This window comes from Dunckerocampus dactyliophorus, chromosome 4 (genome assembly GCF_027744805.1).
Source record: "Dunckerocampus dactyliophorus isolate RoL2022-P2 chromosome 4, RoL_Ddac_1.1, whole genome shotgun sequence".
Classification (NCBI taxonomy): domain Eukaryota; kingdom Metazoa; phylum Chordata; class Actinopteri; order Syngnathiformes; family Syngnathidae; genus Dunckerocampus; species Dunckerocampus dactyliophorus.
In genome coordinates, this window is record NC_072822.1 from 2,043,159 (window position 1) to 2,055,964 (window position 12,806).

The 12,806-nt window shown below is 43.9% G+C and overlaps 1 protein-coding gene across 6 annotated transcripts in view; it reads left to right on the top strand.

The window, feature by feature from the left end:
• adamts3 (ADAM metallopeptidase with thrombospondin type 1 motif, 3) overlaps nt 1-12,806 on the top strand; it is a 129,722-nt gene that overhangs the window by 79,190 nt on the left and 37,726 nt on the right. For all 6 annotated transcript variants that reach the window (XM_054773826.1, XM_054773824.1, XM_054773825.1 and 3 more), the window contains 3 exons: nt 2,424-2,529; nt 9,561-9,704; nt 11,910-12,042. In XM_054773826.1, coding sequence (XP_054629801.1) covers nt 2,424-2,529; nt 9,561-9,704; nt 11,910-12,042 — 383 coding nt within the window. The remainder of the gene's footprint in view (nt 1-2,423; nt 2,530-9,560; nt 9,705-11,909; nt 12,043-12,806) is intronic.

Genomic DNA, 12,806 nt, shown 5'->3' on the forward strand with positions numbered 1-12,806 from the left:
TCAGCACGTTCAACTATGTAAAGAACAAAATGTTTAAGAAGAATATTTCATTCATTCACATCTAGGATGGGTTATTTTAGTGTTCCCTTTATTTTTTTTCAGCAGTATATATATATATAAAATAGAAAGAATAAACACACATTTCAGCTTTTTGTCATTGTGCTTTTTGCTGTATTTCTTCCCATTTCTGACCGTGATGCAATGACAAATTAGCCACGGTCCGCAGATGGCCCCCAGGCCGCACTTTGGGCACCACTACTTTTGTGGCTCTTCGTCGGGGGCGGGCTTGCGCCTTGAGGCTTGAGCTCCATGAGCAAACTACAAATCTATTTGGCTTGTTGGCTCAGTGCCGTGAGCGAGCGAAGCGAGGGCGGTTGAGTGGAGAGGGGATCAGCCAGGGAGAGGGAAGTCTGGGTGTCTCTGCTTAGGCTGCTGCCCGTATCGTGTCCATGGGGAAGGAGGGTTTTCCTTCATGACGCCACAAAAAATGGAGCAAACAAGTGAAGGAGACAGATTTTTCTCCTCAACAGGCTCTTGGGACGCATGTTACGGGTTAGAACATGATTAAAAAGCCACGTCTGCATGACTTTCTGGAGCTTTGATAAAATGGAAGAAGCACACTCATCCTGTGATAGCTGGATTGTCAGCTTAGTCTTTGTCTTTCATTACAGAATCGACCCAATCGATATCACCACAGTATGTTCAGGTGACGTGATGAAAATTAGAAATCCCACACTGGAAATCCATCCGGGACATAAAATGATTAAAAGAAAGGATTGATTTGTGTCTTGAAGAAGTAATTCATCCGTAGGGCTAGCAGCTCCTCGCCAAATGTGTATTAGCAGCAGCTCGCCAAATTCTGCATTTTGTGACAGGAAGTTGTGCTGGGAAACGTCCACCTCACGGTTGAGGTGGCTGCACGGCTCTCGCGACTTAATGAGCCAGGGCCCGCATTTTTATTCAAATGTTATGCGGCTTAAAGCAGCTCATTACTGGCTCGTTAGCGTCGAGACTCGCTGTCCGCGCGCCGTGACTTCCTGAAAACAAGAAAATGGCCTTTATGATTTGTCGTGTGTGTGTTGACTGTTTCCTGTCGTGCGACACATGCATCGTCTCGCTGAAGGCAGGACGCTTACGCGCTTTACGCCGTTCCTGTTGTTTACAGCGTGCAGCCAGTGTATTATTACAATAGTGTGATGGAAATAAAAATTTTCCTGGAAATATCAGTGCATTATCCAAGCATGTGGATGAGCACACCTGTTTAACGCCTGTGTAGCGTGTATTCCTAAGATGAAACATTCAGCATGGCACAGAAGGTGTACCGAGTTCCTGCTCCGTAGTCATGGCTAGCCATTAGGGGCGCGACAGTACGCGTACGGCGGAACCAGCGTCCTTCATTCGCTCCAGAAGGTCCGACCCAAGCCGAAACGGATGCAAACTGAATCCATTTTTCCCAAAAGAAATCATGTAAATGCAATTCATCTGATCCAGAAAGCCAAAAATGTTTACACAAAGCACGTTTTTATAGTTTTTCCATTTTAGTTTTACGTGAAAACAATTCCACGCTCTGAATGAAAGTGATAAATGAACATTTAAGATTACTTTTGCCTTCTTTGAAGATGTGAGTGGCAGTAGGATTAACACCTTCCTCTTCAACACCACCTTCTTGTTTTACCATGAGTTATTTCTTGGGATCGGCCCACCGATACTATCGGCCCAATATTGGCAAAAAAATGTAATATCAACAAAAAGTGTCCATTATGCTGTGTAACGTTCAATTTGTGTGCCAAACTGGATCACAAGCTCAACTCAGTTATTATTGCAGCCACTAGGTGTCGCAGCGCATGTTCAACTATATATACAGTATATACTGTATGTACTGTATATAAATATCTATATCGATTTGGGGGGCGGGGGGTTCCATGTTTGTCACACATAAACGTTTCAGATCATCAAACAAATGTAAATATTAGTCAATGACAACACAACTGAACACAAAATGCAAAAAAATAAGAAATCATGAAGGGGGAAAACACTTTTTCACACCACTGTAAGTATCGAATCAAACCGAATCGTGAACTTTCTGTATCGTTGCACCCCTACTAGCGATAGTGCCAAGGAGAAGCCAGAGTTTGAAAACATTTTCCATGGAAAAGCAGTGTGCCGCCTTTGTTGATATAGAGATGGAGAACGGGAGTCCAAAGTGGAGCTATTAATGCTGCACTGCAAATGATATCATCATGATAATAATGAACGAAATCCTGATCTCAACTGGCTTTTGATCTGGTTGAATAATTCACACCGTTCAAATAGTTACTGTTGCACTTGCCTGGATGGTTGCCCTTTCCTTGTGAACTACTTCATAGTTTTTGTTTGCATTTTTTCATGTTTCATGCTCCAACGTGTCTCACGATGTCCGTCAGGTTACGCTCCCGTCACCGGAATGTGCCACCCCGTCCGGAGCTGCACCCTCAACCACGAAGACGGCTTCTCCTCGGCCTTCGTGGTGGCTCACGAAACAGGACATGTGTAAGTTTGCCTTCAGTTTTTTGTTGTCCTCTGATCAACTAGTCAGTACTTAGAGCCTGCAAGCAGGCCCTGAAAGTCGAATCAGACATCTAATTGGCTAAAGAAAAAAAAAAAGGCCCATTTAATAGTGAGTATGTGACAGGGGCCAACACTCCTGATTCTGAAGGCCTGGGCAGATTACACTGATACGGCAACACATAGAAGCTGAAATCTGATTGGACAAAAAAGATCCATCATACACATGTAGCAGGGGAAGCACTGCAGCCAAGAAACCCGTAACGAAATGAAGATAGCAGACGGTTGGGAATAAATTAATATCATTAAAGGGAACAAATGCTACAATTTAACTTTGAAATGTAGGTCCGTGCTTCTGGTAATGGTTAGGCCAGCAGAGAAGGCCTTGCTGGCCCTGCACACCCCCGATGTACTGTACATGCTGAAAATGCCGTACTCTTGTACGACATTATAAAATTGTCACAACAGGAGGTTGGTGTGTTTTTAAGTTAGCTCTGGTTTCATTTTTATGCCATTCCTTAGGTTTCCACCAGATTTCTCACGTCCCAACATTAGGATGTCCAAGCCATGTGGTGTATAATCGGCAGCCGCTTAATGCCAGTCCTCTTTTCTTGAAAATGGCAGCCAGGAAGCGTTTTTTTCGGATGCAAAAATCGTGGATATAGACTGGAGTAAGACAGCAGTGGGAGGTTTTTGTTTTCTGGGGAGCTAAAGACCTATCTCATGGACTGCTGGCAGTTCCACGCGGGATCCTCCAGTATTCATCCAGTTATTTCCAGTATCCAGTTCTTCTTTGCCGTGTGTTGGTAACCAGGGCGTGTTTCTACAACCATTCGCAACAGAGTAGGCGGGATCGGGGAGGAGGCTGCGGAATCCAACACAACTTGAGTATTTTATTACAAGAAACTCACTATAGTGCCCCGCTATGATCCAATATCATTTTAAAAGGGGGCCCTTTAAGGCAAAACATGACTTGTGAGTACAAAAGACACACGCTGTGAGTGTTGTGTTGCAATTCTTCTAGCCTGCAGCCAAGCAACTCCAGAGTCATCCAATTATTTAGTGGATTTTGCTGATGATGACAGCTGTGGGAGAGACAGGGCAGCCTGCTTATCCTGCTCTTAAAAGATCAGACGGTGCCATCTGCAGCGTTGCTGTTTGTTTGGGGCGGCATGTGGCAGTAGCTTCCGCTTGACCGCGAGGGTGAGCATTCTTTCTTTTGGAACGTCTCCCGAGCGTGACATTCCATATCCTGCAACTTCACAGTTGACGCTCTGCCGCTGACCCTCGGACTTCATAGAGCCCAGTGAGACCTCGTATCCCTTAATGGTGCATGAACTCACACAGTCAGAGTGGAAGGCTCTGTGGAAATACAACGCAAGTACGTCCGAGGCAGTGACAACAGGTGGGGAGAACGTCTGGGTGACAGCACCGGGGAGGGTACGAGGAACAACGACTATGAGCCAGCGTGGTACATTCGACGGCGCTGGCCTTTTAACCGCCACAAATGTTAATTGCCGGCAGCTGCGCGGCCACCAGGCGCGAAGCGACAGCCTCTTCCTCCACGGAGAAAAAACAGCCCGCCAAAACAAGAGCGCAGAACAGGAAGTGTTCGCTCCTGTCCTGCGGAACATGACAAAAGCCAAAATATCACAAGAAATAAGTTTAAATAATGAGAAAAAGTTATAATTTGATGAGCATAACATTGTAATATTATGAGAAATAAAAACATCATTTTAGTTGAATATTTATTTATTTATTTTAATTAATGTTCAAAAACTGTGTTATTTCTTTAAAGTCTTAATATCATGAGAAACGAACAAAACAAAATAAAGTTCTGATTTCTGGAAAATTAGGTACAATGTCACGAGGGTGAAGTCAAAATAAATGGGAAATGGCAATAAAGTCATAATTATGAGGAAAACAATGTACAAGAGAAAGTTGAAAAAAGCAACAGCAATCCAAGAATAAAGTTCAAATATCCACACATCATCCATCTTCCACCGATGACCCGAGGTCGGCCCACGCTCCCCTCTCCCCGCCTACTTCATCCAGCTCCTCCCGAGGCCTCCTATCGGTCGGACGTGCCCTGAACACCTCCCCAGGGAGGCGTCCGGGAGGCATCCTGACCAGCATCACTGCAGACGCCACAACAATCCACCTGTCTCGCGTTCCAGCCTTCCCTCACTTGTGAACAAGACCCCAAAGCGGATCCCCTCCAGGCCCGTATACAAAGCCAAAATATTCCCAGAAAAAAGTCGTATTCTAACGAGGAAAAAAGTTGCAATTTTACAAGAATAAACGTGTAATATTACGAGGAAGAGTAATGTCACTTTACTAGCATAGATTTGAAATGATAAAAAATATATGTTATTTTTCATAATATAATATACAGTCGTAATATTATAAGAAAAAACTAAATGAAAAGTTTTGGGGAAATTTTGGAAAATTAGGTTGGCAAAAAAAGTCCTATTATAAGAAAAAAGTGAAATGTCATGGGAAGAAAGTCCGAATATTAGAAAAAGAACGTTTATGATGATTATTTAAGAAGAAAGTTGAAATGTTTGAATTTAATATTAAAAAAAAACTGCCAAAATGAGAAAAAACAGAGCAAAGAGTGAAGTTGATCCTGATAATTGTCTCTTTTACCTATATGAGTTATTTGGTGAAATATATAACTTGTTAGCATGGCAACATGTGCTGCTTTACAAAATATCCAAGTGGCAGAGTCGCATCCTTTCATTTTTCACCATGTGGCCCTCGCTGGAAAACGTTTGGACACTGTTCATGCTTCATTATGGAGCGTTGACAACCTCCAGAGAGTCATGTGACCCTGTTGTTTGTTTTCTGGAGGGTCCTTGTGTGGATGTGAAGCACGAAACGGGGGCCGCTTTTAAGCACTCACCACGCCGCAACCTCCGCCAACCCAAGGCTCCTTTTTTATATCCACAAGTGTTCTACTTCACTGCTAAAAGCGCTTATCCGTACTTTATAATGGCGGCAGAGTGGCCTGATGATAATCCTGAATTATTCTAAGTTGTGAGTGTTCTCGGCTGGCAAGGTAACAGATGATTAGAATGGCACTTCAGTCTTGGGGAAGATGCTTGGACTGTCTACTGTTGTTATTCCTGTTTTGAAGTAACATCGATGTCTGTTATAAGTACAACATTTGTAGCCTTTTTCTGTGATGTCCAAGTGTCCATGAACGCAGCAGCAACTTGTTCCTCAGAGGTACGTGATGCACTTGAATGCAACCTTCTAATAAAGGAACTGCATAGCTGAGCATTGGTAGCAGTTTTGCTAGTATGAGCTTGCTTCCCATGTGGAGTATGAAGTGTCCATCCTTGGTGTGCGTTGTACGACTCAACAAGGGGAGTTTGATGATTATTTTGAGCATTAGGAGCGTTTGCTGTTGCATGATTTACGCTGTGTTGGGAGCTAAATGAAAGCTAGTTTGTTAGATGCGGTGTGGTTAGGAGTACACTTCTGAGCCATGTGCTTGGAATGGTTTGCTAACTGGCTCACTGACTAGCATGTTTGCCCTCACTTGTCTCTCTCTTAGCATGACTGGATATGTGTGCTGTGCATGCCTTTATTTGTGTCATGTGACTGTTGGGCTGCTTTACCTGGCATTGCTTGTAATTGCATGTGACCACACACATACAAGCCTTGGGACACACACCTACTTGGACTAACCCAGTTTCATCCGCACTAACACACGGTTCTCAAGAGCCCATCCACCTGCATAATAAAGATGATTAAATGATTCTCTCACGGGAATCTTTCCATGGTGTCCCAACTCTAAAAGAGCCACTACCCCTTTTCCACAGTTTTCCATTTGTCTTGGTGCACCCTTTTCTAAGTAAGATATGTATGCATTTGGAATATTTGGCACAAACAGCCTGAGGCAGCTTAAAGGTCAGGTGAAGGTCATACTATCGTGTGGCTCCAAGAAGACACATACACTGTAACTCCGCACTTGGCCCGTGTAACAGGTGCCATATATCAGGGGCGTCAACGTGTGACTGAAAAGCAAAGTCCAGGCTGGCACTGGTGGGTGGTGGGTCTGTATTCACTTTCAGCTTTGAATTGAATGTTACGTCTTAGTTTGCCACAATACACACAATACATGAATAGCATCTGATCTCTACAATGTGCCCCCCCATGCGCGTTGAGACATCTCCAAATGCAGGAGCAGGAACTTTTTAATGAAGCAACTTGCATGCCATGAATTGTTCATTTAAGTTGAGCATATTTCAACTAATTAGCGCCGGCACATGACAGCCTCGTCGATTCAGCAAACGTCAATATCTGCCTTGCTCGTCTGTGTGTACTGTAGGAATGTTTTCTTGGGAACGTCAAAGAGCACATGAGCCACAGTATTTCAGCATGTAGGTCGATCGCGAGGGTAATGTGGGTCTGTCGAATAAACGTCACATTGTAGAAGTTGTATGCCATTAAGCTCCCCTCCTGATTTGCTGTTGCTCCCTGGCGGCAAAGATTGGCAAGGAGTGGTGAACAGACATCTCCGGCTACACACGGAGATGCAACCTTTGTCTTTATTATTGTGATTACGGATAAACTAACGCAGCGGTAACATGCCTATATCCATACCAAAACTTATGTGGTCACTTGTAGCAGCTAGTTATGTAGCTCGTTGTGAACTCCACTATAGAAATGTGTGTTTTCTACACTCCTGCCTGTTAAACCATTATTTCATGATGAAATGGAAAATGTGCCCGTCGCTGAAACCCTTGAAATATGTTGCCTTGAGTTCGGCTGGATTGCCTTTTGCACAATCATTTTCATTTCTTGTATATCTGTAATGTTTGATAGCAAATGCTAACTGGACGTAATACGTGAAGTATGTGTCTAATGAGCGCTACGTAGCTATTTTGGCTGACATATTACTTACTAATGTACACAACTATTGAGGAATTATGTGTCATTATCTTATTGAATGATATCAACTACTTTGATTACCTGTGAAACACTAATGATTAGTATTTACTTTAGTAGTTTCAAAGTATACTGGTTAGCTGATATACTGTATATACAGTATCTTATGTTTTATAGTAAAAGGTAGATCATGTTGACTTGTAGCTTGCATGCTGAACGTAGACCGTACATAAATACTCATATTTATAAATATAGTACATCTTGTATGTATATTTTCTATGTTTAGATCTTTGGCACTTGGTCATGTTAAATGTAGCTTGCAGGCTAAAAAACAGTTTCATTCATTCGTACAGCAATAAAGTTGACTTGTCAAGGTTTGCCTTTGAGAAGCTCACGTCCTCCATCGCAATGACATATCGCCTTCGTAGCATCGAAAAGCACCAACTTTGCACCCCGACGCAGCTGTCAATGCCATCTGCTGAGAGGAGTGCTTCATCTCCTACTTCTGTCTCCACCCTGTCGGCCTTCTCCTGCTCCTTTGCTGATGACATCAACGCTTTCCAGGCTCTTGTTCGGCTAATGCAAAGATCTGTGATGAGCAAAGCCTAATTATTAAACTGCAGGCCTCCTATGGACAATCCACGTAAAACATAGCGAGCAACAACCTTCTTCTTCATTTTAACATTGCAAATAATGCAAATAAAGTATTGGCTTTTGTAACAAACCTCTGAGTCAGGTCCCTAATCCAATAAAAGTCCATCCAATAAAAGATCAAATTTGAAAAAATAGGCTTGCAAAAGACTTTTAGCGTAGGACTAATCATTTGACATGGGTATAGATTGGTTATAGATCAATTTGTGGTGTGACTTTTTTTTTGTTGCAAACTCTCCAACGCTGTAGTCATTTATTATTTATTTATACGGTTACAGCGGCACTTCCTGTGCGAGCTCCCCGCACCGTGACACAGCAGTTTGGGCACAGTGAGGGGGAACTACCGCTGTAGCTATGGAGCCAAATGTCCAACGTGAAACTAAGTTCACCACGGTACCCCGCCGACATGTCTGCATGGCGGTGTTGTGTTTTCTTCTTCTTGCGGGTGGGGGGAGTCAAGTGGCAACCAGCTTTGAGGCGCATTACTGCACCTGCCGTGTTGGAGTGTGGCCCAGAGTTACGAACGTTATCAGCAGCCGGATTGGCCCGATCTCATGTGGGACGCCAATTTCATCCGATCTTCAGTACAGCAGATTGGCAGCTGATCCCGATCCTGAACATCGGATCAGGACATCCCTAGTTAAAGGTCCGCTATCTGTGACTTTTGTGTGTCCCTAGAGCTTGTTTATGAGCACCAAACGTGAGAAAGATCTTTCTCATGTTCCCTCGCTCCAATGGCGCTCAAACGCTCGCCTTTGAAGTTGCGACTTTTCATCTCGTCTTGAAGGAAAAAACACCTTCCTCGTGGACGTGATGCCGCCTACCACTCTCTCTACGTTTCATCATTTTCTTGAAAAGTTGTCACTTGTCTACTACCTGGGGTGGCGTGGCTCAGGTGTTCGAGTGAGTCGTCTCCCCACTGGAAGGTTGCTGGTTGGGTTGCCAGTCCTCCTGCGACCACGTCCAAGTATCCTTGGGCAAGACACTGAACCCCCACTTGCTCCTGATGCTGCGTCATCAGTAGGTGAACGTGGTAACGGTGTCAAAGTGCTTTGCGTAGCTTGAAGGAGCTTTTCCGTCACATCACTGACATTGTGGTGGACTTTAGGGGGCATGTCTTTCACCCAGTTGGCGGTCGGGTTGGGGGCGTGGTTAGTATCCCAGGTTTTGGGCGCGCAAGTGTTAGCGCTATAAAGCGATGTTCCATCTTTGTCATGCAGTTGTTGTGAACACTTGGAAAATAAAACTCTGCATGAGACCAAACACTCAGTCTTCCACATTGGTCACCCTGACGAGATCCAATGTGGCAGTTGCTCAATGTTTGGTCTCATGCAGAGCTTTATTTTCCAAGTGGAAAATAAAGTGAAAATTGGAATGATGTAGGTAGAGAGTGTGATTTAGAGGGGGGGGAGTAGGAAGTAAGTAATCTTATACGTGCACTGTGTGTGCGTGTGCGTGTGACGCAGGCTGGGTATGGAGCATGATGGCCAAGGTAACCGCTGTGGGGACGAAACAGCGATGGGAAGCGTGATGGCTCCTCTGGTGCAGGCGGCCTTCCACCGCTACCACTGGTCCATGTGCAGTGGACAGGAGCTCAAGAGATACATCCAGTAAGTTAACGCACACACACACACACACACGCACACACACACACACGCACACACACACACACGCACACACACACACACACACACACACACACACACACACATACATACAGTGGTGTGGAAAAGTGCTTCCTGATTTCTCTTTTTTTTTCTTTTTTTTGTCACACTTCAATGTTTCAGATCATCAGACAAATTTAAATATTAGTCAATGACAACACAGCTGAACACAAAATGCACTTTTTTAAAAAGTGATGGCCCCCTAAAGCTAATAAGTGGTTGGGCCCCCCTTAGCAGCAACAACTGCAATCAAGCGTTTGCCATAACTTGCAATGAGTCTCTTCCAGCGCTGTGGAGGAATTTAGCAGAATTGTTGTCATTCAGCCACATTGGAGGTTTTTCCAGCATGAAGCCCCTTTTTGTGTTTTGGATCATTGTCCTGCTGCAGAACCCAAGTTGCTTTCAGCTTGAGGTCACCAACAGATGGCAGAATTCATGCTTCCATTTATCACAGCAAGTCTTCCAGGTCCTGAAGACCATCACACTACCACCACCATGTTTTACTGTTGCTTTGATGTTCTTTTTCTGAAATGCGGCGTTACTTTTACGCTGGATGTAATGAGACACACACCTTCCAAAAAGGTCTCCCTAAATAATAACAAGTTTCATTTAAAAACTGCATTTTGTGTTCAGATGTGTTGTCAGTGACTGATATTTCAATTGCCTTGATGATTCGAAACGTTTAAGTGTGACAAACATGCACAAAAATAGGAAATCAGGAACACATTGTGTATATATAAGCAGAGGTGGGTATTTTTAATCATGTTTTCATTTTGCATGTAATAGCCACCTGTTGTTGTCTTCAACTGATTGCGTGTGCTTGTAGGAAGGTGTGGATGTTTTTGCATTTAATCAAGGTGAAGTCAGGCCATCTGCAGCTGCTGTCACTTGCAGAAAACCAAGACTGTTTTTAAGGCAAACAATCTGGCAGCTGTTAATTTTAAAGGATTCTCCGGTGGAAAGGCTAAGGCAAGATTTGCATCAATCTTTGTCCTGCACTTGACGATTTAAAAAACAGAAGCAGCCGTGCACTGGCAGACAATGCGTGTCGTGATTGGAGGCAATGTCCCCGTGCGTGCCCACAGTCCTCGCCGCTGTGAGGTCTTCATTCATCTGTAAAATAATCAATTGGCGGCTGGCTTCATCAGCACACGGGGACCAAAGTATCGACTCTTCTCAACAGGCGCACAGCGTCCACGTGCACTCGGTTGAAAGACGTACACGTACACATGAAGGCTCATACAGTAAAAACAAGGCACGCGGAAATGTCCAGTGGTCAAATCTATTCTGTGTTTAAATCCAGTTTCACACCCACACACGATTAGCTGTAAATGTGGGAGTGTGCATAATGTGTTGCATAAAGCCATGAAATAGTTATATTCCATGGGGGGGCGGTCGCGTATGAACGTTACATGTATGATCCTTAATTAATTAAACGTGCGCGCTGTTCAAATCACGCTAGGATTGAAACATTTGACTGGATTGAGTTGAAATCTTTCACACATGTCCAGCTCAAGATATCCTAGTGAAAATAATCCTGAACTATAAAAGACCATGACTAACTTTGGCATCAATCGTTATTTCTCAAAGGAATTTTCACTCAATCAGCACACAATTTACTAGACATTCGCCTGAGGCAGAAATGTAAAAACTTAAGCCAAGAAGTATAATAGAATTTTTTTTACTTGGTCAACACAAAATGTCAGAGACATTCTTACATCCACTTCTCCTGAATAGCAGCATGCAGAAATGTAAAAACATCAGCCAAACACGCATACCCACTACACAGCGTGCTATTACTTTTTGAAGAAATCATCCACACGATGGCGCTGTTATTTACCCCCCCAAAGTTAGTTTGTTTAACCGTATACAACCGTGTGCAACTGACTCAATTTCTCACACAATTCTTGCATGAATTGTGATTTCTCAGTGGAATTTCCACTCCATCGAATACAAATTTCCTGGGAATTCAAAAGTTGAGCAGAATTAGTCCAAGAACATGGCTGCCATTGACCAACATGATTTAGCTGGGGTGGAGCTTAGCATATAATTGCTCATATCTCATTGACCCTTCCTCCGATCATCAAAATCCTCCTGAATTTTCTAGTTGATGGCAGATGTATTGGTGTGACTTGCATTGCCCCCCAACAGCACCTACGACTGTCTCCTGGACGACCCCTTCAAGCACGACTGGCCGCAGATTCCAGAGCTGCCCGGCATCAATTACTCCATGGACGAGCAGTGCCGCTTCGACTTTGGAGTGGGCTACAAGATCTGCACCTCTGTGAGTACCACAGATTGTCATGTGGCCTCCAAAAGAAAAACACACACCACAGTGCCGCCATTATACTGTAGCTAGTGAAAATGACACCTACGTCACTCACACAGTACATACAGTAGAACACATGAAGAACATAGTGTAGAAAATACAGTCATAAAAAGGAACAGTCATCTTCTAAGACGACCTGAGCAGTCCAGTCAACCATGCATGCACCCCTGCGCAAGGATCTTTCAGGTCCGTTACAGCTAAATGCAAAATGTAGTGCCTGGGAAACAACATATACTGTACTCAACATGTCCAACTTGCTTTTGATGGATTTGAATCCCTACTGATTGTGAATGGACGTCTGACAATGGATGCCTGAGGGGGTTGCGGCTGTAGGTCACATTCTGTATTCTGCAGCCTTTAAGAGGCCATCATCGCACGTGAAAGGACCTTATTGAATTGTAGCTATATGCGAGGCCAGACAGTAGGTTAGATACGTGCGCGTATATCACCGCCCAACCTCCTTTGTTCGGCGTCCTTGTGGAAGCCACACAAAAGCAGCGCATTGAAAGAGAAGTTGGAGCGAGACTGTTGGTTGGCGGCGGCAAAGAAAACATATTGGGAGTCGTGACGCCTTCCCCCCCGAACGTCTACACTACGGCCCGGGGTCCATTTACTGCCCAATGCTGTTTTTTTATTGGCCCTCAGCACATTCTAAAAATACGATTAAACAAGAAAACTAAAATAACAGTGAAAATGCGGAAAACAACTTTTTTCAATGT